The sequence below is a fragment of the Protopterus annectens genome, chromosome 6.part0, assembly GCF_019279795.1.
Source record: "Protopterus annectens isolate FY-2018-M chromosome 6.part0, PAN1.0, whole genome shotgun sequence".
Classification (NCBI taxonomy): Eukaryota; Metazoa; Chordata; order Ceratodontiformes; family Protopteridae; genus Protopterus; species Protopterus annectens.
In genome coordinates, this window is record NC_056737.1 from 1,607,846,868 (window position 1) to 1,607,874,622 (window position 27,755).

The 27,755-nt window shown below is 40.1% G+C and overlaps 1 protein-coding gene across 6 annotated transcripts in view; it reads right to left on the reverse strand.

The window, feature by feature from the left end:
- The window catches only part of HDAC4 (histone deacetylase 4), a 3,124,471-nt gene that overhangs the window by 1,619,632 nt on the left and 1,477,084 nt on the right, over window positions 1-27,755 (reverse strand). For all 6 annotated transcript variants that reach the window (XM_044075061.1, XM_044075057.1, XM_044075060.1 and 3 more), the window contains one exon: window positions 10,486-10,617. In XM_044075061.1, the coding sequence (XP_043930996.1) occupies window positions 10,486-10,617 (132 nt within the window). The remainder of the gene's footprint in view (window positions 1-10,485; window positions 10,618-27,755) is intronic.

Here is a 27,755-nt window from a genome sequence, read left to right on the forward strand (position 1 = left end):
CCTCTGTCTACTAGGTGCAGGAAAGAACCAGTGCTTAGAGGGAAAATTCCTGCTGAACCTATGAGGTAGAATTTGAAATAAATCTTTTACTGTTTGCATAGATTTTGCTTTGTTGTTCATCTTTTTAAGGACCTCTTTTGGTTTTACTACAAGCAAGCTGTCCTTATCCAAGGTTGCATCAATTAATTTAGACTTGACACGATCAGGGAGAGGTTGTTCCTTTAACCATGCATGTCTCCTAATGACAGATCCTGACACTGCTGCCCTGCTTGGGCGTCATATCCACAGTGTAATGAGTGTTTGGCCACTTGACAAGTAGAGTGCAGTAAATCTGCTAACTCTTTCGAAATGGCAATCTGGAAAGGTAGAAATCATTTGCTTTAATAGTTTCAAAGTGTGTTGCTGATATTTTAACATATGGAACTGACAGTTGAGTACTCCGATAGCTAAGGTTGCAGAGGTGTATACTTTTTTAACCCATATGTCCAGTGCTCTGGAATCCTTGTCAGAAGTAATTGGATTATTTGCAGAACTAGCCTTAGCTCCATTAGGTCCCTATGTAATGATCTCCGGGTCTGCAGCAGGATTTCTTTACAGGTATTTGCAAAAATCCGGTACTCTGTAACACCTGTCAGGTTTACTGGGAGCAGGTGGGAGAGCATCAGGGGCTAAGCTGAATTCATGGAAGACATCAGCCACCACTTCTAAGATAGGAGGGACGGTCAGGGGACTGTGCTGGGGCAGGTCTAGAAACTCTCTTAAGTCTTTTCTTAGACTGAGTGAAGTCCAGAGATTCTCAGTGAAAATGTTTCTAGAGGATGTGAAGGGTTTCCCCAAAGGACAGGTTTTCTGGTGGGGAGGCAGAAGGAATGGATTCCTCTGCATCTGAATCCTCATAAGCAGTCAGAGGTTGTTGTTACTCTTCAAAATCTGAATAATCAGATTCCTCAGAATCCTGCTCTGTCATTAGTTCAGGAGAAGGGTGTCGTTTTCTTTTAGAAGTTGTGGCCTGACTACCCCTGATAAGGGAGATAAGATCCTCTGCCATCTTAAGCATTTGGGCTTGGGGTGGTGAAGTAGGAGTGGCCTGGCTTCTACGCCTAAGGGTATCCATCAGTCTGAAAGAAATGGCAATCAGATGAGAAGACGTCGTTTTTTTTTTGTCTAGAATCGGTAGTGCAAAAGGCCTCCTTGGAAGCCTGTGTCATGGCTCTGTACCCAACCGAGGCAGAGACAACCAAAGGCTCGGAAGACGAAGAAGATTTCTGTGGCATACTGGACTCGGAAAGGTTCTCAGTAGAGGCCTGTGTAGATATCATATCGGGAATCAGGAGCTGCGAAAGCGCCTCACTGAATTCTGGAGAACTGATGACCTGCTTAGTCTTGTGTGGTCTGTCTCTATCTTTATCTCTATGTTTTTTCAGAATGTGTACAGACTGTTTGCTGACAGATGCCATTTTGGAATGTAAGGATGGAAGACGAAAATACCTGTCTACAATAAGAGCTCTACGTCTACGACGAATGGTTCTTGTGTTAAAAGAGCGCACAGAACAGGCAACAGGGGTGGTCTGGGCCTAAACAAGTGACGCAGTATGAACGGAAGTCTTGGTATGGGATATGCTTTCCACAGGAGAGACAGTTGTTAACTTTTTCAGACATTGGTTAGTGCAAGCAAAAAGGAGCCCCAATGGGGTACTTACAGACGTTTTCAGCTGTGATTCGAGCTCTGGTAGCAACCGACCGGCACACATGCAAACTGCTTCTGTTACGGGCTCCACGGCAAGAAAGACTGATGTAATGGCATCAGCTTCCTTGCTTTATAGCACTGATGACCTGACATCAGTCAACAAGCGGGAGCAGCCGACGCAGAAAAACACTAACTCTGGTATTCGGGCCAGCCAAGGGCTACCACAGCAAGGATAACCCCGCACGTGATGACTGCAACAGTGAAACATGAAGAACATCCACCTTTTCTTACTCCCATACTGGTTCCCAAAAAACCTCCACTGTGGTGTAGAAAAACAGTTTCTGATGGCAGACAGGGTCTTACCATCCTTCTCACGCTGCGATAAAGTGTCATGGACTGTGGGCCCAAACAAGGTGGAACCATCAAAAGGGGCATTAATAAAGGACTATTTGAAAGGCTCTGCAAAATTGCACAGCCTCATCCAAGCATGGCGCCATATTGCAATGCCAGAACTGGCCACCGTTGAGGTACGCACTGCAGCGTGAGAAATTAGCTTCATGGACACATCGGCTAAAGGATGTAGGGTGGCCAGCCTGGAGGAAAAGGACTCGTGTTCCTCAGCAGACAGGGCCTCCGAGATCGAGCTACAAAGTTCCTTGGCTAAGTCCCTATATAGCCTAGTAAAGTGCAACAAACAGTTCAATGCTCTGAGTGCAAAAGTAGATGAGGAGTAGACTCTTTTGCCAAACCTGTCCAATGTCTGGGATTCTCTATTCAAGGGGTGGACAGAGAAGCTTTCCTGAGCCAGCTCCTTCTTGGTGGCTGCCCCAACAACTATGACATCTACAGGGATAGCCTTGGTCCAGAAAGATTTGTCAACAGGGGCACTTAAAATCTTGTCTGTGTGTTAGGGGATAGGTTCCACTGTATCCAGTTCCAAGCCCTTGAAGACACCAGATGAATAAGTGGGTTAGCCGGGGGGACACCAGGTAGTAGATGGGCCGGACCTGAAAGCCTCCCACAGTACCAATACCTCCAGGGAAGGGTTCTGTACAGACCAACAACCCCTCTGATGAAGGATTTCAAGAATATCTCCAAAGCAGTCCTCATTGGGTACTGATTTTGGTGACACTTCTTCCTTGAAATCAGTATTCATAATGAGTGATTCCATAGGGGAATCAATGTGCCTCATTTTACATGATCTCTTCTAAGGAACCTCCTCGGGGGACACTCCAGGGAGGTGTTGGAAGAGACCTTGGGATCCACCGATGGAAGGGTGTGGAGGCTTTCCAAGGCCGTCTGTCCACACGACAGCTTAGCGACCTCAGACACAAGTCCAGTATGAGGAGGGGAAGGTTCCGTAGTGGTAAGTGTCAAGGGTCTCCTAGGAATGGAGAGAACCCTTTCCATGACCTAGAAAGTGGAAGGGCTTCAAACCACCTGGGGCTGTCCCACCGGTGCAGACACCTCCCAGATAGTTTGAGTCTCCCGCTCCGAGGGAGGAGTCGGAGCTAAGCTGTCAAAGGTCAAGACTCGGAGGGGAAGAGATGGCTCCAACAGCTTCGGAGTCTAAGTCAACCCCCAGAAAATGACTTTGATGCTATGGCTCTGAGACATGCTCAGAACTGAAGCCGATGGAGTCGAGCAGGTTGGGAAGAAAGTTGGGGCCAAAGAGGAAAAATCTATAGGCTCCGACACCCAGGCACTGGGAACCAACGGAATCGACGACTCTGAAACTAAAGGTCGGATCTGAGAAGGAGTTACCAGCTGGAACAGGGAAACTCTCACAGATTCAGATGTGGATGGAGTGGACAGAAGTCCCATCTGGATCTGTGTCTCAAGAAATTGCCTCATGAGCTTGCCAATGTCCTTGGAAGTCAGGCTTCTGGAAGACCCAGAAGTAGTCATGGATGGAGGTCTGGAGGACCTCTGGGAGGGGAACAGGACTGATATCTTCGTGTACACTCTGACAATGCTAACCGCAACACCAAAAAAATGCAGGAGCTGATGCCATGAAAACACCATTCAGCCTACAACAACAGAAGATGACCAAGGTGCAGGAGAAGCAGTGGAAACAGTGGTAACTGAGCTCAGAGCAGACCGAGTCTTTTCTGAAGATTTTGCCTTTCTTCTTGGTGGTTCAGAGGAGGATCATGCAGGAGAAGGTCTCCTTGACTCCTGGGTCTCCCAGGAGGAGGTTGAGCCCCTGACATAGAAGGCATCCTTGAGGTGGAGGAAAGAGGGAGCAAACCTTTTAAAACCAGTTTGCTCCTCCTATCCATCACAGCCCGAGGATCGAAAGCCCTACATATTTCACAAAGGGCATCCAAATGATTAAGCTCCAAGCAGTAAATGCACTCCTTGTGGACATCAGATAGAGGAATCTTCCGCCCAGAGGAAGTGCACTTATTAAACCCTAAAGGTTGACAGGGGTACAAGAAAATAATTTTCTTGGGTGGCAAAAGCCAGGTTACCATTTGCCCAGGCTTGTATAGGCCCTAGGGCCAATAGCTTAGTACCTACCTATGAACCTATGATCAGCCACAGTGAAAGAACAGAAAGAGAGAGGAGAAGGAAGGCTTTTTTTTAAAGGGAAGAGAGGAACCTAATGGAGGGAAACATGAAAAAACTGGACAGAAAGGATACAAGATGCAATCACTCAAGAATTAAAGTATTACAGAATTAAATAATTAAAGAGTACTAGGTAGTGAGAAGAAAAGAGAGTTACACCCACTCTAATTAGGAAAAGTGCAAGACCAACAGAACTTGATGCTAACTTAAAGCACAGCAAAAGAGATCTGAGGTATTCTGGGGGAGGCTCAAGTCAGGAAGCTCAAGCTGGAAAGAAAGCGGCCAGTCAGTTCTGAGGATCGGAACTGATTGCCATAGGTTAATGAATTGAGTTTGACAACATCAGATCAGTTGCTTAACAGTAATCTTTCTAAACTCATGTATATTATCAAAGTAATCCGTTACTTTCTGCTTAGCATTCTGCAGTTGATCCCCTTCTTGTTCTGTGAGATTCTCCTATTCTGCAATACTTTCACATTTGTCAGTCCCTCTAAATAATTCTTGTTACTTCTTAACCATAGCTCTCTTTCTTTTATTTCCACCCTGTTTTTAAACTCCAGCTTAATTTTATCCCACTCTCTATCTATAATTTTAGAAGTAATCTCTATCCTCTTGAATAGCTTTTGAATAATCTGTACTAATAATAATAATAATAATAATAATAATAATAATAATAACAGTAATAACATCCAGTCTTTCAAACAGAACTCGCTTTGCAATGGAAAAATCAGTTTCTTGTTCAAACAGGATACCACATGAGATCTCCACAATTAACTATTGTCAGTAATGCAGTTTAACGTCTTTGTAAACTGAATGTAGCAGTCTTGCAGTGATGTACATATGTTACAGTATGTGGCGATTCTGGGTTGATCTTCACTGCTACTTAATCAACTCCATTCAAAGAAACACACAATTTCCTTCAACTCTCTTCAAATATGTTAAACACACCTCATGATATCATGAATGACTAATGCAATTATTTTTAGCAGCAAATTCCTTTTTTAATTAAAAATCTACTCTACTGATGTCAGTCTATATTCAGGTTTCATGCTTGGTCAAGACATGTCATACTCAAACCATATAAAACTCCACATATGTAAGTTTAAACAGCAAGTGGGCATGATTTATCAAGTGAACATCTCTCTCACTAAGAAATCAGGACAATAGCTGTTCCTGTGGTCTTACCCTTCATAAAGATTTTAAGCATATTATCTAGTTTGTCAGTAGTGACAAAACCAGAACCAGTCTGTAACAGAACTGTCCATTCATCATTCAATGTCCATCAAGCACCCAAGAATATCTATGGACAAATGACTGGATCACATGAAAAATAAACCTTGCCCCCAAATTCCTACAGAAGTAACCACCCAATCAACTCAAAATCATAACCTGGTATGACCCCGTTAGGAAACTCCAAACTAGAGAGAGCTTTTACTCATCTCACTCAGACATCCATATCATCTGGCTGGAGAAAGTGACCTCACCTGGCTTAATCCGAGAGTTGTTACTTCCTGCAAGATACTAAAAAGAAAATAATCAACTAGTGTGTCAGTAGGCAACTTCAAAATACATTTTTATTGTTTGTGATGATATAACTGCTACTCCAAACGTTTTGTGAACTATGTTCATGAAAGACAAAAATCAAGGTGAAAGGATTGCAATCCTATTTTTAGACCTATCTAAATCAATACATATACACATCCCATATTATCTAGGTTCAAGGAACTGGGCCTCATAAACTATACAGTCAATTTGTTTAAAAGTTACCTTAACCACAAAACACAGCGTGTACGCTGGGCAAATGAGCTGTCAACTTCTCAGCAAAAAAACATTAGATGTGCCACAAGGTTTAATATTAGGACAGTTACTCTAATATATTTATAAATAAAATGCATACAGTCTTTCTCTCACAGCAAATATAATCCAGTATGCAGAAGACTCAACCCTATTATGTACAGTCTTGTTCAGTCAAACTGCTCCAAGATAGCCTACAGCAATCTTTTACAAAAACTGAAAACTGGGTAGAGCAATGTAAGTGACTTCTTACCAGTTGATAATACTAAAACTGATCTAGTTCAAAACATACAACTATTGGGTATAATAACCAACGACAATTAAGATTCCATCAGCATACCTAATATGCTGTTCGAAAAACCTTCAACTGAGACTTATTTATAAAAACAAACCTAGCTATTCCCTAGTCTCTTGCATACCCTCTCAACTTTGACTAACCTACAGTCCTCTAAGCTAGTGAAACTGGAGCAATCATGTAATAAGACTTCAAACTCTGCAACTAGTCACATTAACCAAATACATCACTGTCTTGCCCTAACTAATCTATTAGCCTACATTCAAATTAATACTGCCCACAACATTCTGTACAGTTGTAATAGTTGCTCTGCCACCAACCATTATTACATTTCTACTCACCCCACAAAGAACTGCTTTCCTGAACCAACAATCTAAAAACAATAAAAGTGATTATTATACTAATAACCCACGCCTGGGTGTGGGTAATGCGGGATTTACCCACGGTTGGCATGGTTTGGTCCCAAGGGCGATGCCCGAGGGACCAAACAAAGACAACCGTGGGTAAATCCCGCATTACCCACACCCACAAGTGGGTTATTGCTATTATACTATGACATTATTTAAGAAAATAAATAATTACTTTTCTTAAATAATGGCATTGTATAATGCCTCTTTGCTGCACTTCTGCAGCTGTCTGGTATCCGCGGCAGTTCTGATGTACTGCGCATGCCTACGCAGTACATCAGAGCTGTGGCCAAAAGCAACGGAGAAAGCAAGATCTCCGTTGCTTTTTACTGTTTCGCTATGTTAAATGGGTTTAACATAGCGAGACAGCTTTAAAATAAGCAACGGAGATCTCCGTTGCTTTTTTTAAACCTGTCTCGCTATGTTAAACCCATTTAACATAGCGAGACAGGTTTAAAAAAAAAAGCAACGGAGAAAGCAAGATCTCCGTTGCTTTTTACAAACTGTGTCGCTATGTTAAAGGAGTTTAACATAGCGAGACAGCTTTAAAAAAGCAACGGAGATCTCCGTTGCTTTTTTTAAACCTGTGTTGCTATGTTAAACTCTTTTAACATAGCGAGACCGTGTTTTAAAAGAGACTTATACTAATGAGAAAAGTCCGGGCGACCGGACCTTTTTCCATTAGTATAAGTCGATTTACAACGTGCACGCTGGCCAATCAGCATGCACGTTTTGGAATATTAATGGGGGGTCATGGTATAATTATATTCTACCTGGGGCTAAACTGTGGTGGAACTCTCTACTAACAAACATCAGAAATATCTCACTTTGTGCACTCTTTAAAACCCCCTTGAAAATAAGCCTGTCTGCATAATGATTCTGAACTTGTAACACCTGCGTTACTCCGTCCCTTTCTTAGTATAATCATTTCCCATCTATATTTTACAAATCTCACTGACATCATGATTATCGACATAACAATCCTAAAAGAAGTACTAACAACTGAAGTGCACGGAATCTCCAATAAGTGCTCGCTCACCTTAAAACAACAAATGGAAGAACACACTTCGTTCGTTCGTTAAAATTCAGCTGTTTAATGCCCAAAACAGGATAAAAATAGTAGTAAATACATCCAACGAATTCACGTTAAAGCCAAAGTATTCAATAATCCATAGAAATAGAAAACAGAAGTTAAGCGCTTTCACCCGATAATCGGGCTTCTTCAGAACACTGTGTAACAATGTAATACGCCTTAAATAGGTTTTTTGGCGCCAAAAATGCTTCAAAAAATTAAAGGGAAAGTACCCTATAGTTGTGTTTACCATTAACTTCTTTTACCTAAACAGTCACTATAAGTGTAAAGTATCCTTGAAAGAATACTCAGGTCTGACTGCCTGTCAGAACTACAACTAGTAGACTGTATGGAAAACATTTGATTTACATCATAACCTTCAATGATACAAATATCATTTTACCAATTTTCAAAAACATCGCGTAACAGTGATCAATCCATTGTTGAAAAAATGTACTAAAAACATTACCACTAACAATTAATATATTTCTAAAAAAGTATATTTTTATTTTTATTTTTATTATTAAATATATTTATAAAAAACTTAATAAAACTGTTGCGCTTTTAAATATGCGCTAGTTTTATATTATGTGTGCGATCTAACCTTACCAGCGCATTCTCTTAAAATTATTCTCTAAAAATTGATAGGTGGATGCATCTTCTTAATATTAACTTGACTAATACAGCGTACTGCTGATGGCTGCTGCCGATTTATATTCTATTACACACCAATGATAATACCTAAAAATTCATTCTGTCACTGTTCCTACATATATAGGGTGTATAAAGTATACAAAGTGTTATTGTACATTCATGCCTACACAGCTTATCATAGTAAATATATATATAATATAGCTCACAATTATATATTGTCATACCTGAATTCGTTGGATGTATTTACTACTATTTTTATCCTGCTTTGGGCATTAAACAGATGAATTTTAATGAACGAACGAAGTGTGTTCTTCCATTTGTTGTTTTAAGGTGAGCGAGCACTTATTGGGGATTCCGTGCAATTTAGACATAACAATCCTGCTTTCATACTAGCACCATTACTAAGCTGTCTCCTTTTGTAGCCAAATCAAGTATCATTAAATCCTTACACCTTGCCACATGTTTGCAGGTCTCAAGTGAATAAGTGGATAAAATTTACATATGTCTCATGTTCTCTGTGATCTAAAATTTCAATGCCACTTCATACATAAACTGTAAAATAATGCTGTCTGTTCATTACATGTGTGACTTCAGAATGCCAATAGTGGATGGAGTGCTTAATATTATGCTCAACAGTTTAACAAAAAAAAAAAAAAAATATATATATATATATATATATATATATATATATATATTTCTCTCTCTTTCTCTCTCTCTCTATATATACATATATATATATATATATATATATATATATATATATATATATATATGGACCTACTTTTCTTTATCGAAATTACATAATCTCGAAAAAGAAAAGGACAACTCCACTTCCGCGAAAGTGCACTTCAACGAAAGTGCACTTTCGCGAAAGCCGATTCACCAAATTGGCAAAATAAAAAAAAAAATATTTTAAACACAGTTTTGCAGATGGGGCAAGCGCCCCTGCATCCCCCACACCCCCGCTACTTAAATATACTAACTCAGAGATCGCACTAAACTGGGGATATTCTAACTCCGAGATCGCACTACAGTGAGGAAAAGGACACTTATCCCCACTGTAGTGCAATCTTGGAGTTAGTATATTTAAGTAGCAGGGGGATGAGGGGTGCATCCCCCCACATGGGGGGTGCAGGGGGGCAAAACTGTGTTTAAAATCTTTACTTTTTTTTATTTTGCCGATTCGGTGAATCAGCTTTTGTGAAAGTGCACTTTCGTTGAAGTGCACTTTCGCGGAAGTGGGCTCAATCTTTGTTTGTTGATTATATATATATATATATATATATATATATATATACATATGTATATATATAAATAGATATATCTATATATCTATATATATATATATATATAGATATATCTATATATCTATATCTATACATATATATATATATATATACACACACACACACACATATATATATATAAATATATCAATGTTATGTAGTACATTTTTACATTAGCTCATGTTGACTGCCTGTGAAAAAGTATGTAATACGGAGCTTTTCTCCCTGAGCTACCACTAAAAAGGGAATTTACCCAGTCACTTTCCTGTTTATCAAGCATAAATAGTTTCAAGGCACAAATACTTGCAGAATCGAATTTTCACACAGCTCAAGAATGCTGTGGTATCTACTTATAGCTAACACACAAAATTACAAAAAGAAGTTAAAATTTAAGCATGATGTTCAACAGCTATTAACTAGTAGCATAACAACTTATATACTATAAAAAACAGCCACATTCAACATACCGTGCAAAGGTCATTTATTAATTTCTCATTTTTGAAGCACAGGTTTAATTCCCTCCCAGTAATGATGGGCAGAGGTAACAGTACAAGCAAAGAGGTAAAGATTGAGTGCCATGTTTAACTCCCAAAGACAAACAAAATAAAATCATTTCAAATCAAGCCTACAACTTAAAAGTTCCCTTCTATCAAGGTACAACTTTTTTTTTTTAATTCAGCAAATCAGCCATACGGCCTGCAAGAAGCATTCTTTCTTACCTGTAACATCCAGTGGGCGTTTTTTAAGTGCAGTTACCACTGGGCCATCTTTCCTCCGTAATAAAGGGCTACTTCTCCTCTCTGCAACCTTCTGTTTAAGTCGAGAGCGTACTTTAAGGTTGGGTTCAGATGCTGCATAAAAAACAAATAAACACTTTCAGTACTGAAATATAAGAAAATGAAAGTTACGCACTTACCATAATGATAAATCCTTCCATTCCTATCAGTCCACTACAACATTTGGTTCCATGAGTCTCTACTTTGATCTGATCTGGCCGATTTAGTGCTCCAGCCTCAAGCCCTTGTAAATTCTTCCCTTACCATGTCCTGCTCCCCCCAGACTAGCTCTGATCAAGTTTCACTACTGAACCTAAAACACACTTGCACTACCCTTGATCCAGGAAGAAAGGTCCTTCAGGATCCTACAGACTGGCAGAGGGAAGGAGAGCAGATTATTGTATCAAACTGACTGGGATGAAAGGATCTATCTTTATGCTAAGTACGTAACTTTTGTACCTTATTCATTCAGTCCATCTGATCAAACATATAGGTCAGAATTCCCAGCTATGTGATTCCTGGGTGGTCTCAAGTCAGGAGACTTTTCAGGATAGAAGCTCCAAAGGAAGCTCTGGCTGTGGAATTACATTCTAACTTGTAATGCTTAACAAAGACGTGAGCAGAAGACAATGTATCTGCTTGACAAATGTCACCCAATGATAGAGACATGAAGAGCACTGTTGATGCTTCCATGGCTTTAGTGGAATGAGCTCTTGGCTTAGAGGACAAAGTTCTCTCTGTGACGTGTTGATAAAAGAGATACAATCACACAGCCATATGAACAAGGATATCTTAGAAACCTTAGCTTGCTCTGGGCAAAGGACCAAAATAGTTGCTCACCTTTTCTGAAGGGTGCTGATCTGTGGAGACAAAAATGAAACTACCTGTGTACATCATATGAATGTAACATGTATTCTCCTTCTTTTTAGTAGTTTGAGGAGAACACTGGAAGACGTATGGGTTGTAAAAGACTGGTTTCTGAAGCCACTTTTGGAAAAAGGATGGGTTGGATCTTAAGCTAGACCCATCCTCGCTCACTCCCATCTAATCTCAATGCAAGAAGAAACAGAGGCTAGGGGTGTGTAGTCCTGAAATCTTATTAGATGAAGTGATAGCCACTAAAAAGATAGTTTTCCAGGAGAGGGATTTTAACTCTGCAGATGACGCTGGCTCAAGCGAAGGTTTAGATAAAAATAAAGATTATATCCCACAGGGGTGCAGGACCTTTTACTGTGGGACACAAACTAGAAGGTACTCTTAAGAAAGGCTTTACATAATCTATGGGAAGGCAGGAAGAGACCTGAAAGCCAATATAAAAGAAAATGAGTTCCTATTACCTGATCGAATGTTCAAGTTAGTGACTACCTAAATGTCGAACTGGGAATAGTGAAAGCAAAAAAATGCGAACAGCCGATTTAACGCAGGGAAAGAATTCCCTAGCCCGTTATGCGGACTTCCCCCTTTCCCCATTGTTGATCTCGCGATCTCGCAGTTGGTATATTTAGTTAGGGGGTTGTAGGGGGCACAAAAAAAAAAGGGGGCTACATTTTTTTTTCTGCTGAGGGAATTCATTCCGTACGTTAAATTGGCCTTTGTTGTTTCAAATTTTCTATATTACCAGGTCGACGTTGAGGTATTCGCTAACCTAAACTTTGATCGGGTAATATAGACTCAAAGAAAATAGCTGCCAACTGTACCTTGACAATGTAGAAGCTAGAACCAGAAGAAAATAAGGAGAATATAAAACATAGTACATCTCTACCAGTGGCCTAAAAGGGTTCTATTTCCATGATTCAGCCCATATGGCAAATCTTTTCCAATTACTGTCACAGACTTTACATGTAAAAGACTTCTGGAAAGCTGTGATGATGTGGACTACATCAGAAGGAAAAGATGCAGCCTGTGCCATCATGGGAAGTGGAGAAATCAAGCAGTTAGGTTAAGGTTGGGGATCTCCAGGTGTGGTTCCCCAGAATGATGAGTGCTGTAATCCGGCAGAAGATTGAGCAGACAAGAATGAAAATCATCTCAGCAATAGCTGGACTTAGGGACCACTTGTGAGGCAGCAGGAGGTTCCAGCTAAGCCTGTCCACTAGATCACTGAACCTTCCAGAGATGTGTGTTACCATTAGAAACTGGTGATAGGCCATTGTCTATTACCACACTCTCACGGCCTCTCTATAAAACATAAAAGATTTGGTTCCCCCGCTTGTCCATGTTCCAGAATACAGTCATATTGTCTAACTGTATGCTTATCACTCCCAGATGAAGACAGTCCTGTACTCTTGCAACACAAAAAGAAATGTCCTCATCTCCAGGACATTTATGTGAAGACAAACTTTTGATTCTAATGAAAAACCTTGGACCGTTTTCCCATCGTAATGCCCCACCCTAACCCCAACAGAATGCAGATGGTCACAGTTGCTACTGGGAAAGGGACCTGGAAAGGCCTACCAGTGGAGACCAGCAGAGGATGACACTACCACATTAGATGAGTTCTGCATGACTGAGTTAGCATGACTGTTTGAAACATGGAATTGTACTTCTGAGACTGCTGTGACTGCAGCAGGCAGTGTAGAATCCTCATGTGATGTCTAGCAAATTGCACCATCAAAATCGATGATGCTGTGAGGCCCCAAGACGCTCATATGACTAACCGTGTTGCGGGGTAAATGAACTCCAGAAGATATTGTATTGCAAACCTCAAGAATGAAATTCTGACCTGTGGAAGACAGATCAGAGTTAAAGTCATGTCTAAATGGCACCTCAAGAGGAGTTAGCCTGGATCTCCTCTAGATTTATAGAAATGCCTAGGGAAACTCAAAATTGTAGCAAATAAACCATTGCTTGTACAACAGACTCCTTGGAAGAAGCAGGGAGGAGACAGTCATCCAGATAAGGGAAAAATCTGAATCTCAAGACATAAATGACCTACTGCTACCACCATTCATTTAGTGAATGCCCTGGGGCTGAGGTGAGATCGAAAAGCAGGGCTCTGAAATGGTAAAAACTTGATCTTAAGCAAAAGAGCAGAAATCTCTTGGACTCCTCTATTTTTATGTGAAGCTAAGCATACTGGAGATCTATAGAGCACATTCATCCATTCTTCTGAAGATATGGAAGAAGTGATTGCACTGAGACCATTTGAAAGTGGGTCGTTTTGAAATAGTTCTTTAGGAAACTTAGGCCTAAAATGGGCTGGAGGTCATTTGTTTTCTTTGGATCCAAAAAGAATTGTGAATAAAATCCCGACTCCAATTTGGTCTGAAGTGACCTCCTGGATGACTTTTTTTTGCAGAAGAGCACACACCTCTTGCATAGAAGCCTTGCTTGATTAGGTGAGATACTCAGCAATGGAAGGGAAGGGGGATGGGGGAACTTCAAAAACTGGAATGCGATAACCTCTGGATACGATCCCTCTTAACTTTTTGTCTCATGTGATGATGAACCACGAATGAGAGCAGAGGGATATGTGCCCCCTGACTGCCTCCAGAATGGAGCAGTCGGGCAAACAATCAAGAGATTCTGGGGGCATCTGTCAGAAAAAGCCCAAAGAAACCCTAGTTTTGTGGACCATCCTGATAAATGGGCCTTTGTTGAAGTGGCCTCCTTTGCACCAGCCACCTCTATCACAAGAGGAGCTATACTGATGTCTGAACTTATAAAACCAGAGTGAGCGAAGCCCCTTTTGTTTCCTGTTAAATGGGTGCTGAGTGGGGTTCTTGAATTTCACTCTTACCCTAGAGAGGGTGTTGCCATCCTGTTCGCTCTTCTGCATCCTTTATTTCACTATCCAACCAATTAGGGTGGTTCCCTCAAAGGGGGCATTTGTGAAGGATGCTTTAAAGTTATCTGCAAAATCACAACGCAGCCAAGCATGCAGTCTCATGGTGATTCCTGCTCCAGCTGCTCTCGCAGCTCCATCCACTACATTACGTAATTGGTGCATGAAGAGACTGGTAATGCAGTACATCACTGACAGAGTGACTTGGAGATGCTTATGTGACTCAGGATTAATAGGATTCTTCAGAGTAGATAAACATACCTGATTATACTATTTTACACCATCACCAAAGATTAAGCAAAATGACACCTGAATAAAATGGTGCAATAAAAACATTTTTACTCAGACAGCTGGTAATGCTTTTAAAATACAGCTCTCAAATGATTTATAATACATAATAAAAGTCTGTTCTACATCTAATGTGACTAAATCCAGTGCATTAGGTTTAGGTTAAAATTTTTGTTTGGTAGTTTTCAAAAGAGGCAGAGTCCATATTCAACCGTATGGTACAGTGCATTCTTCAGAAAACACACAGTACAACTAATACTGCAGTGTGCTAAAACACAGCCCAGGCTAACAACAACTAATACATTTAACTAATGGACCAAATGAAGACAGAAGAGCACGAAAATAGGAAAAGTGTACAAAGAAGCGATGCATTTGTATCTGCTGCCACTTTTTATAGTGTCAAGAGTAAAAAATAAAACTCAATACGAAAGCAGCTGCTTGGGATAAGTTTCATATTAAGTAAGGCATCATGATTTTTATGGCATGCTCATAAGATCCCATGAGTACCACTGACTAACTTTATAAACAAAAACTGAATATTGGGAAACTAATCTGATTAGTCTCATAGTATAGTAGGTGAAAGTCTGCTGAATGACGGTCACAGCTTATTATGCTATTCCTCGTTACAGCATACTGTTTGTTAGATTCTCAGTGCCACACTAACTTGTTTAAGACAGATGATCAAATGTACTTGGTTGCTCAGCAACAGCAGCAGTACTTTTTTTCCACAACTCTGCAAATCCTTGTCCCATGATTAGTTAAAAGGCAGATTACCAGACCTGGATACCTTTCCAAAAATACAATGCTAGTTGTGCCTTAGAGGATGCTCACAAGTCTCCATACCTGTAGACAAGTGTTTTTGAAACTGCTGATCAACAGCATATATGGATTCTTTGGGAATCTTGTAGCATGCAGAGCTCAGCAAAGTATCTGATCACCATTTTACCACTGTTTGGAGATCCTACTTATCATTCTGCAGGACACCATAACAGTGGCATTCAAACCCAAACACGTCCAGAATACATCCATGAGTATTATCACGGATGGAACCATTACAGCATCCCATGGGACAACTTCATAACATTTCCACAGAGCTACTACTCTTTTATTCCTGATGTTACTGATTTAAGCTAAAAATAAGGTTTATCAGCATTTCTATGTGAAATGTATCCCGAGCTTCACAGACAATACTTTGCACTGTTCAACTAATAAATGCTTAAACCTTTAAAGCTAGATATGACTATAAACATCACCTAGGACACAAGATGGGAATTATATAAAACATCTTCAGTTGCAAGCACAAGTGAGCCAGCAGGTGTTGCCCTTGAAAAGTAGGTACAATTAGCTAAAAACCTAGACATCTAATTACCATAAAATGTGAATACCAAATAGCACATAACTCTTCCTGCTTCCAGAAGGAATGTGGGATACTACTCAGAAACACATTTGAAAAAGCTACTTTGTAAGCCATGCTCTTCAGCATATAGCACCCTTACTCAGCTACTTGGTAAGGTGCACTCTACAGTGGCAAAATAATGGAAAAATATAAGCACGTTATCAGAGACAGTGTAATAGCTGCAGACTTACTGTACTGCAAAATTATACCACACACGGTCATCTATTTTGCTTCAGAAAATGGACATGTGTAAGATACGAACTCTTTAAATTACTGTTGCCACTAATATGTTGATCATATAATATGTTTTTTGGTGTAATAGACAGCCTCAAAAATCATGTTTGATGGGGATGATTCAGAAAACTGGTTAAAGGTGGAAATCAAGCCTGAAAATAGGTACAGACATCCAAAAACAGGGCCATCTTGTGCAGAAGTAAATCAGGCCCGAAAATAGGAATATTCCTCGAAATTAGGGTCAGTTGAGAGGTCTGGTGGTTTTACTACAAATCAGACATGTCAGCCTTTCCAAAATTATAAAAAAAGGAGCTCAACATGCCATATAAAATATATACTGACCAATTTCAATTACTATATGTTTTATGAAACAAAATACAAAGGTAAGACAGCACCTTTCATTTCTGAGAATTTAACAACCTAGTAACTGTAGTATACGCCTTGACATACAAAATAAAACAAAACTAATAAACCATATACCAAAATGCCATATGGATACATACGTCTAACATTTAACGAATACCAGAAACTAAGTGCTTTAATATCATAAGGGATATGGAACTGCTTAACTTCTGTTATTTACTAAACATTTGCAGTGTATCAGAATTTGCCTGCCTTAAAGCATACAGGTCTATGGCACACCATAAACTTAAAAAAATATATATTTTTTTTACTACTCATTTAAGAATGGGCAAACTGTACATCAGCACCCTGACTGGAGAATGAACGTTCTCCAGCAAGCTATTAATGTACAAGTAATGCCCACTGAAAAATGAGTCTGCCACTTCACGGCAGCCTATCAACCTGCTGGGGAGCTCGGACTGAGAAACCAAACTGCTGCCACTAAGCAGCATTTTACTGTTTAGCGAGTGCAAAAAATAAATAAATAAACAAACAGAAAAAAGTCTGTGTATGAGTGTGTTTATGTTTCTGTCTGCATGTGTGAGTGAATGCGTGTATGAAAGCAGAAGAGACTGTATGTGTGAAAAATCTCGAGAGAGTGAGAGCGGTCCTGTGTGAGTGAATGCGGGTATAAAAGCAGGGGATAATGTGCATGTGAGAGCGATCTTGTGTGAGTGAATGTGTGTATGAAAGCAAAACAGACTGTGTGTGTGTGTGTGTGTGTGTGTGTGTGTGTGCGTGTGAGATCGAGAAACAGAGAACAGTCTTGTACGCATACTCTCAAAATTTTTGCAGAATATCCAGAGTTTTTCCTCATATTTTTTATCTGTTCCTCATAATATTTGTGAATTTCTGAAGACTTCTGGCAAATCAGTGTGAAGTGAATTCACTAAATAATGACAAGCATTTGAGTTTCAGGCTTTATATCTTTCAGAAAATGCATTGCAATACAAGGCCTTTTACTCTAGCAACTTTCTAAGTTTATAAGAGCAATATTTGAAATTTGTCCCTATTTTTCGGGCTTTGTCCAGCCATTATTTTTGGCTTTGCCCAGAGTTTTTGTGCTAAGAGGTTGAGAGTTATGCTTGTGTGAGTGAATGCGAATATGAAACCAGAGGAGACTCTGTGTGAGAGACAGAGAGAGAATGAGCGGTTTCTAAAATTGTTGGGTTTTACTTATTTATTTTTTTAAGCATTATATTATTTTGTTATACATTTTTGATGTAAAATGCTTTCTCCAACACCATTAACATATTCTACAGAAAGTCTGAAACGTTAGGTGGAGGAACTACTTTACATCAAAAATATATATTTAAAAAAAAATTCTAAGCTTGTTTTCTGCTTTTCCTGTAAATAGTCTAGTCCAGATACAAATTTGCTGTATCCAGGACAGTTTGTACGTTTCTGAGACCCAAAGCCTTTCTGTGTTGGAGGGAAGCCTTCTAGCTTATCAGTGGGAGTGGTAAGCACTAGTTAGATTATTTAAAAAAAAAAAAAAAAAACACTTTATGCATCGCCACTTAGCTAGGGTTAAAGTATTCCCAGCGCCATAAAGTCTGCACTTTGAATTTTCCCTTAGAACTAGCCAGTTTTTGCAATCAAATCTGTTTCTTTGAGCTCAGCACTTGTTCAGAACTCGTTGTAAGCACTCAACTTTCCTCACTTGTCTAGAGGAAAACAGTTTTTAGTACTTAATAAATAAGCACCTATCCAGGCAAGTGTAAGGGTCAGCTCCCAGTGTTTTCTCCTGTCTACCTGAGGAATCTGGGCATCTTGGGGCAATGCAGCAATTACCTCATGTACACAGACAACTGTCTCCTCCTACCACTCAACACTACAACCTGTGAGAGATGTACTTACATAGCCAAACTGGAAGCAAAGGTCTCTTCACCCAAGACTGGACTAGACGGTCAAGAGGAGAAGGTAAACACTTGCACCACAGCACACTCATGACATAGTCCCTCAAAACCTACACCACCAAAACACACACACAGAAACACATACCTACATTCGCGGAGGCTATCAATAAAAATCTGCCCAAGCAACAGGGACCTCCAAAGCAGAAACGCAAGCAACCTCCACCCCCCCAAGACAACCCAAAAGGCAAACAGCCCAAAAACTCAGTGTGCCACTCGACCACAGCCGATAAGGCATAACAATGTACCCAACACTCTAGTCATAAGTGACTCTACAGTCAGGCACACTAATGTTCCACTCACCAGGCTACATAAGGAGAAAGTTACTGTCAGCTGCCTGTCGGATCCGCCACATAACACACACACTCAGGTCACTCCACACAAGTACAAATATGACTCTATCATTGTCCATGTTGGTGTGAATGACCTGAGACGTACCTCCCTGGACTACTTGAAAAGAGACATGGAGGAGCTTTCCGATCTTGTAGCCCAGGCAGGTATGACCCTAGCCCTGAGTAGCATCCTGCCATCACCCAGAATGATACCACAGTACAAGGACAAAGTGATTGACTTCAAAAACTGGCTAAGCTTCTGGTGTCATTCTAAGGGGATCCAGTATCTGTCTCCCTGGGATGACATGACTGACAGACCACGATACTTTGCCAGAGATGGCCTGCACCTGTCGCCCTTGGGATTCCAGATACTGGCTAAGGCTCTTGCCACCCCTATAGTGCCTTTTTTAGTCAAGGTTCAAATGACAAATTCACCACCATAACAGGTACAAGCAAGCAAAATCTGAGGGTAATGCTAGAAGTCTAAACCTCAAAATGCACTCACTTGAGGCACTCCTTAAAATGGAGAAAATCTACATCTGTGCAGTGAAAGAGACCTGGTTCAAGGCTCCAGAGAGCACCCCTGCATTATCAGGCTATAATTCATACCACACCTTCAGGCCACCTAACCTGGACCGAAACACTAAAGGCAGAGGCGAGTCCATATTCATTAAGGATATCCACACCTCCAGGCTAGTTGCTCAGCATAATGCATCCAAGATTATCCAAGTACAACTAACTCTGGGCAAGACCGCAATCCACATTGTAGCTTGCTACAGATCCCCCACCATGCCCCAGCATTCCCACTCCTCATTTCTTGATACACTGGAAAATATTAGGGTACAGCCTAACACCCTAATAATGGGTGATTTCAACTACCCCACCATTAACTCGGAAAACTACTCATGTACCAACTCTTTTGCTCAACATTTTCTGGAATTCATAAATTCCAATGCCTTGGATCACCTTATCCACACCCCCACTGGGGGCAGCAATATCCTAGACTTGGTCATTACCAAAAAGGGCAACCGGTATTCCACACCAGAGGTCAGTTCCTCGTTGGTCAGATCCGACCACAAGCTAATCACCCTAGACATCCACATTCCGCCCCCACTCCCCATTAGGGAAATCACCGTAAAAAATTTCTCCAAATTCACACTTCTTAAGACAGAAGTGGCAAACTTCTCGACACCCATGCAGATGGACAACAGAGGTACGACTGCTGAATCCTACACAAATGCACTTTATAAGCACTTACACCAGTGCATGGATCGTGCAATCCCTAACAGAACCAAGATGCTATCCTCCAAAAAAAGGAAGCCAATCTGGTGGCCCTCTGCCATAAACAAACTCTCTACAACAAGAAAGAAACTGTTGCAAAAAAGAGTAAAATCCCATGATTGGAGGAACTCCCTGGTCAGCTTCAGTAAGAAGCTGAGATCCCTCATAAAATCCTCCAAAGCTAGTTACGAAAACAAAATTGCCACTGATTCTAAAGAATCTCAATAGCAACACTCAGACCTGCTCTGAGTTACAGCATAATGGCACTAAATATACAGAAGCAACTGATATTGCCAACATCCTGGCAGATAAGTTCAGTGCTAACTTTACCCCCTCTCTCCCCCTAAAGGGCCAATCTCTATACTGGAAGAATGCAAAGTTCCTGTAATCACAGCTGCACAGGTAAAAACCACACCCTAAGCCAAGAACACAGCATCCATGGACCTGTCAACATCCCAGGTTGCATTCTACACAAACTACAGAATGAACTGGCACCCCTCCTAAGTACCATGTTCAATCGTAGCCTTACCTCATCCTTTGTACCCAATGAATGACGCACAGCGATGGTCATCCCACTCCACAAACAGGGAGCAACCACAGACCCCGGGAACTACCTCCCCATTAGCCTGACGAGCCTGGTCTGCAAGGCTATGGAACATATCATCATGGAACTTATAAACAATGACATTGGTAATCTCCAAACTCTGGACCCCACCCAGTTCGGGTTTGTAAAAGGTAGATCATGTCTCCTAAACCTGATAGACTTACTTGAAGCAGTCACCAAAGCCGTAGATGAGGGTAAGGTGGTTCACACAGCCTATCTAGATCTCGCCAAGGCTTTCAACACCATCCCCCACTCTGGAATTATAGATAAACTCACTAAACTAGGTATAAATCCCTATGTCACAAGATGGGTTGCCAACTGGCTCACTGACGGAACCCACACCGTAAAAGTAGCAGACTCCAAATCCGACTTCAGACCAGTTACAAGTGGAGTAGCACAGGGTTCAGTCCTGGGTCCTCTCCTGTTTGGTATCTACTTTTCTGATGTACAGGCTAACACAAAAGATCTTTGGCTAACGAAGTTCGCAGATGAATGCAAACTAGGAGCCATAATCGAAACTCCTAACGATGTGGACATCCTACAAAAGGGCCTCACTGAGACAGATGCCTGGTGTCAAAGCCATGGCCTCAAGCTCAATGTCAAAAAGTGCATTGTCATCCCTTTTGGTAAAAACTCTGTACCCATGAACTACCACATAGGCGGTAGTCTACTTAACACCGAAAGTGTGATAAGAGATCTTGAGACAGGTGGACAGTAGTCTCTACTTTGATAATCACACATCACCACACTAGTCAGGAAATCCTTCTATGTGGCACACTCATCAAAAAAAGTTTCTCATCCAGGACAAAACAGGTCATTGTTCCCCTCTACTCATCACTCATTACACACATTATAGAATACAGTGCCCCTTTTGGTATGTACCTCACAAGACATCTACAACTGGAAAGGCTGCAGAAATACCTCACAAAGGGGATTACTGGCCTCAAACAGATGCCCTACACAGACAGTCTCAAAAAATTCCAGCTTTACTCCGTCGCATATCACCTGCTCAGAGGCGATCTCTTCCAAACATACAAAGCTATGTCAAACCCAGAGCTGTTGGACATGCTCCACTTAAAGAAATCCCAATCCCTATACGCTACATGCTCTACGGACCTAAACTTTGTCACAACAATAAACAGAACATGCTGAAGGGATAGATTCCTGTCCCAGAGGCTTCCCATACTGTGGAACAAACTACCTATCTATATCAAATAAAGCTCCTCATTAGCACTCTTCAAGAAAAATCCTGATGATTGGATGGGAGATAGGAAATTCCCCCAGGGATCACTTCTGTGGCTCTGCTCAACAGGGGCACAGGAAAATAATTTTCTTGGGTGACGAAAGCCAGTGTACCTTTTTGGCTAGGCTTATATAGGCCCTAGGGCCAGTAGCCTAGTACTTACCTATGAACCTACAGTAATTAAAAAAAGTAAGTAAAAAACAACAATTTTACTCTAAGCCCAATAATGGCCAGCAGGGTGTGTGTTAATGTGTAATTAATCCCCTTTTTGGGGTGCAGAGGTCCTACGCCTGCGGAATCAGGCCTCATAACACCCTGGGCAGGCGTTAATTACACATTAACACACACCCTGTCCAGCATTACTGATTACGTGACAGCACTATACCAGCAAACTTAAATCAAAATATGCACCCCATTTTTTGCTGACCAGGTAGAACTGTGTCATATTTTCAGGGAACAGCTAGGGTTTTATATCTGTCTATATATGTATCTATATATATATATATATATATATATATATATATATATAAATTTAGCCATGATATTTATCACAAAAATTGCACAAATCTAAGTGTGCTTGCTAGCTTTCTTTATCTATGTATTTATATCTATCTATCTATATATATATATATATATGTATAGATATATATATATATATATATATATATATAGATATATATATATATATATCTATACATATATATATATATATATATATATATATATATATAGATATAAATACATAGATAAAGAAAGCTAGCAAGCACACTTAGATTTGTGCAATTTTTGTGATAAATATCATGGCTAAATTCAAAATCATATTCAAACTTGCAGACCCCGTCAAATTCTATGCACATGTAAATAACTGCACAGACATCTGTTTCCTGCCAAGCTTATTACAATGTAGGATTTAAAAATAAACCCCTATGGACAAACCCAAATATAAACAGGCTCTGTAATAGAAGAAAAAAAAATGGACAGAAAAATAACTCAACTCTCAAGATGCCAAAAATGCTCTTGCTAAACTTAACATGGAACTCCGGATCATGATCACATCAATCAACAGCAAATATGAAATAAAGATAGCCACCTAAGTGAAAAGCTTTATTTAGCTATGTTGGTGGCCACGGTGGTGCAGTGGTTAGCATTGCCGCCTCACAGCAAGAGGTTCTCCGGTTCGATCCTTGGCTGGGGTGCCTTCTGTGCGAAGTCTGCATGTCCTCCCTGTGGTCGCGTGGGTTTCCTCTGGGTGCTCCGGTTTCCTCCCACATCCCAAAGACATGCTGTAGGTGGACTGGACACTCTAAATTGGCCCTAGGTGTGCGTGTGTGTGCCTTCTGTGGAAGGTTGGGCACCGGGCTGGCAATTCGACACCGTAAAACTCCACTGCCAATCATGAGCAGACAAGGTGATCCGCTGTGGCGACCCCTAACCAGGAAAAGCCGAAAGAAGAAGAAGAAACCTCAAAAACCATGTTCAGCACTGCACCGAGCTAGCAGTTAATGATACCACACACTCTGACCCTGAAGACATAGCCAATGTACTAGCAGGCAAATTTAGCTCAAATTTCACACCCATCTTCCCTCCTATATTTCCAGATCACATACCCACATCCACAGCTCACTAAATCTCCCAAGACACTATGCAATGGCAAGAACAGTACTTCTCTGTGGCCAGACAACATGCCAGGCTGACTTAAAGGCCAACCTGAAACAGGACTTTTCAGACTCCCTTATACAGGCTATTCAATATCAGCCCCAAACAGGCTTTGTGTCAGATGAATGGAGGACAGCAGTCATCCCCATGCACAAGGGTGTGACCTCAACAGACCTGGGCAATTACATAACCATAAGCCTGACTAGCCTCATCTGCAACTTCACAGAAAAGATTACTATGAAATTAATAAAGACATAGGTAACTAAAAATTCTTGACCCAAGCCAGTTCAGATACATCAGGGAAGACTGCCTAACAAACCTGGTCAACTTCTTCAAGAAGGTAATAAAAGCAAGAGACAAAGGCAAATCAATATAAACTACACATCTACACCACTCAAAGGCATTGTGACTCCATTCCGTACACACATATTGAAGATTAACTTGACCAACTAAATGTAAATCCCTATGTGATCCACTGTAAAGCAAACTGGCTCACAAACAGAACACATAAAATCAGGGTGGGACACTCAACCTCTTCCAAAAGATTTTTCACTAGCATTGTTTCCCAGGGTTCAGCCATTGAAAATCTCTTCTCTTTGGAATTTACTTCTAAGAAGTCAAAGAAAATGTTAAGGTTTATTGGCTGACCAAGTCTGCAGACGACTGCAAACTTGGTGCTATTATAAACTCCTCAGGGGACACAAAGATCCTGTAAAGAGGGCCCTTCCCAAACAAGTAGCTCATGTCAAAACCATGAAGTAAAACTACACACCAAGAAATGTATAACAGTATCCTTCAGTAAGCATTCCCTTGTAACTATCACATAGACAACCTACACCTTAAAGTTGATTTCGTAATCTGGGATCTGGAAACGTTTGTCAACAAACTCTCCTTTGACCATCATGTATCCACTATTGCAAAGAAGTTCTTTTTCACTGTACAGCTCATTTTCAAATATATGATGGCCAATTCCAGTGATCTAATCATTCCACTGTAAGCAGCTCTCATCAGGCCAGTCACTGAATATTAATGCCCCTTATGGTGAGTACCTGTCCAAACACTTTTCACAACTTGAATGATCACAATGCTTTCTCACTACAAAAACAACTGTCAAACATAAATCTTTGCAGACTGTTTCATAACCTTGTCCCTCTTCTAGGTATCTTACAGGCTTCTAAAGGGTGACCTCTGCTTCGTATATAGAGCCTTACTAGACCTTATCCTGTCACATCTGTTACACATTTGCTAGTCCCATGGTAGTGTTAGCAGCTGCTCAAGGGATAGAGAGATAAGTTATGTATCACACAGAGGATGTCACTCCTATAAAACAGTCTTCCAGCCCAAGTAAAGTACTTCCCTTACTCTGTTCAAACCTAATCTGGACAAATAGATGGAAAACCACAAATTCACTCCTGTTTTAGCACCTACGTACTGCATAGATAGAGGCAAAAAGTAAATGACCTAACATTTATCTTTTTGCCCAGCTCTAGGTTATTTATACACAAATAAGGACTACAAACTACCATGGGAATGTAAAGCTAGGCTTCTTACGATCATTACAGATCAATAGCCTAATAATCACCTATAAAACTATGAACTTATGGTATCTTTTAACATGTACCTACGCTATCAACAATTCAGGCAGATGAGACTTCAGTTTAACATTTCATCTAAAGAACGGCACTTCAGAAGTTCAGTACCTTCCTAATGTTGCACTGCAGAGTCAGTACTGGAACATGAATCTAAGCAGTCTGTGTGAGAATACAACTCAAAGTGTTATTTTCCTAATAAAATGGCCTCATAATTTACTAACGTGGTGAAGTGGGCTTAAACAGGATCCTCAAAAATGGTGGGTAACCAGTGAGCAAGTCATTACTCTTTTCCCCTTCACAGATGTCTTCATTATGGCTAAGTTATAAAAGCAGACTTCATATTTCGGTATTCCCCGACTTCCATTTCAAGGAGGTCATATGATCACACAGTACAGTCTTTTGGAAGAGGTTATTCCATCAATGAACTGGAATGTAAATGAAATGTTTTCTATTTTGTAGTGCTACAACACTGCTTTCAAGTGCATTCTCACCTGCATTAAGTTTGGGATTTTGTTATTCATTAAACTAATAAATATACTTTAGAAGGTTCCGCATGTCTCCTCTACTCCCTTCAATATTCTGTGTTTGTAATTCACTGTGCAAATGAGCAAACAATGATACTCACACAGTTCATTCACAAGGATGCACTCCACTGAGGGTCAAACTGCAATCATGGAAAAGGTCCACTGCAGTACAATATATTTTTAAATACATGTTGAATGGACTACAATCAAGGTACACTTCATAATGGGGTATCAGCTAAGCCACAAGCATCTATAAACCTATATTACTCAGTATGTGAATCAGGAATCTGATTCATTAGTGAATGTAAACAATGTATCACATAAAATAATAAGCACTATGTATAACCTGGTATTTGAAGAGCGGATGTTTCTGGATTCATTTTTAGTTTGCAATACTATACGACTGTATTTACCTCTCCCTTTGCATACTATCATGTAAATACAACAAATCCAAAAGACAGTGCATCTCATCTAAGTAGTGCCAGTTAAATAAGCTGAAACAAACTTGCATAAACAATTGTTAAAAGTACATTAACAAAAGGACTTTGAAAAAACATTCAATCCAAGAGGAAGTAAAAATGAAAATGATAATGCAAAGAGGCAGAGCAGAGTGGCACACATTTTAAAACATTATGCTTTAATGTTTAGAAATGTTTGGCTAGTACTCATGAAAGGCAAGGATACTGTACAAGCATATTTTCCATAAAAAATGACTGGTAAATTAATGCAAACTCACAGTTTACTCGGAGGACAGAAGTAAAAGATCTGAATGTTTAAACTAATGAGCTGTATCAAGCAGTACATATCAACTTTCACTTTAAAATAAGGAACACGTTATTATTATTATTATTATTATTTCAGTTGTAAATGGTAACATTAAAGACCATTTTTATCTATAGGCAAGCAGTTACTTGTGTTTTAAACAAAGTCAAAAACATTTTTTTTTTCAGATTCAGAAACATCTTTGTGGATTTTTTTTTAGTTTAAAGAAATATTACATCACAATTAATAATCTATTATATTATTATGAAAACAAGACAAAGAATGACAAAAGTGGGAATGGGCAAATAGTTTCACAGCACAATGTACCAGAGAAGCCAAACATGCAAGGCAGACAATCCCTCATGTGCTTGCTTCCCACTTCCCTGACAATGTTAGGGTTAAACAAATCTTTTATCATCATCCTACCAAAGATCTGGGGTATCCTGGTATTCCTGTACTACTCAGCTTCTAATGATACATTCTTCTGAAAGTAATTAGCCCAAAGAACTAGACTGAGTTCTATTACTACTGTCCACGTGGTTGTTTTTATGTTACTAGCACATTCTGATGCCTCTACAAAATTGAACAAGTAGAAAAACCCAACACTAGAGCCCTGCATTAAAAAGGAATAGTAGGTAACAATCTTACAGTTAAGCAAAAAAAAAAAAAACATATGCCAATAATCTCATCCCCAACAAAGAAGGCACTTCCTGATAATCACTACAGCCATGGATATCACAATTCAATGATCTGTTACACTGGCTCTATAATAATGAACTTACTCTTCATCGAAGTAAAATTTAACAAGACTTATTTGCTACTCCTCAAAGGCATATCAGCTCTCCAATACATTTTACAAGTGTGGCAACTCTACTAACTGTAACAATAAATATCTCATCATTCCATTAAATGATTAAAGTCATTTTTCATAAAAACACCAATGCAGCATTCAAAATGTTCTAGGACTCAGATTAATCTATGAATTCAACAGTTACCTTACACCAGAAATTAGACATGCCATTGATGTAACATAACGATCATCATATTCTTTCGGCTGTTCCCATTAGGGGTCACCACAGCAGAGCACCTGTTTCCATTTCTTCCTGTCCTCTGCATCTAGCTCTGTCACACCAACCACCTGCATGTCCTCTCTCACCACATCCATAAACCTTATCTTAGGCCTTCCTCTTTTCCTGTTA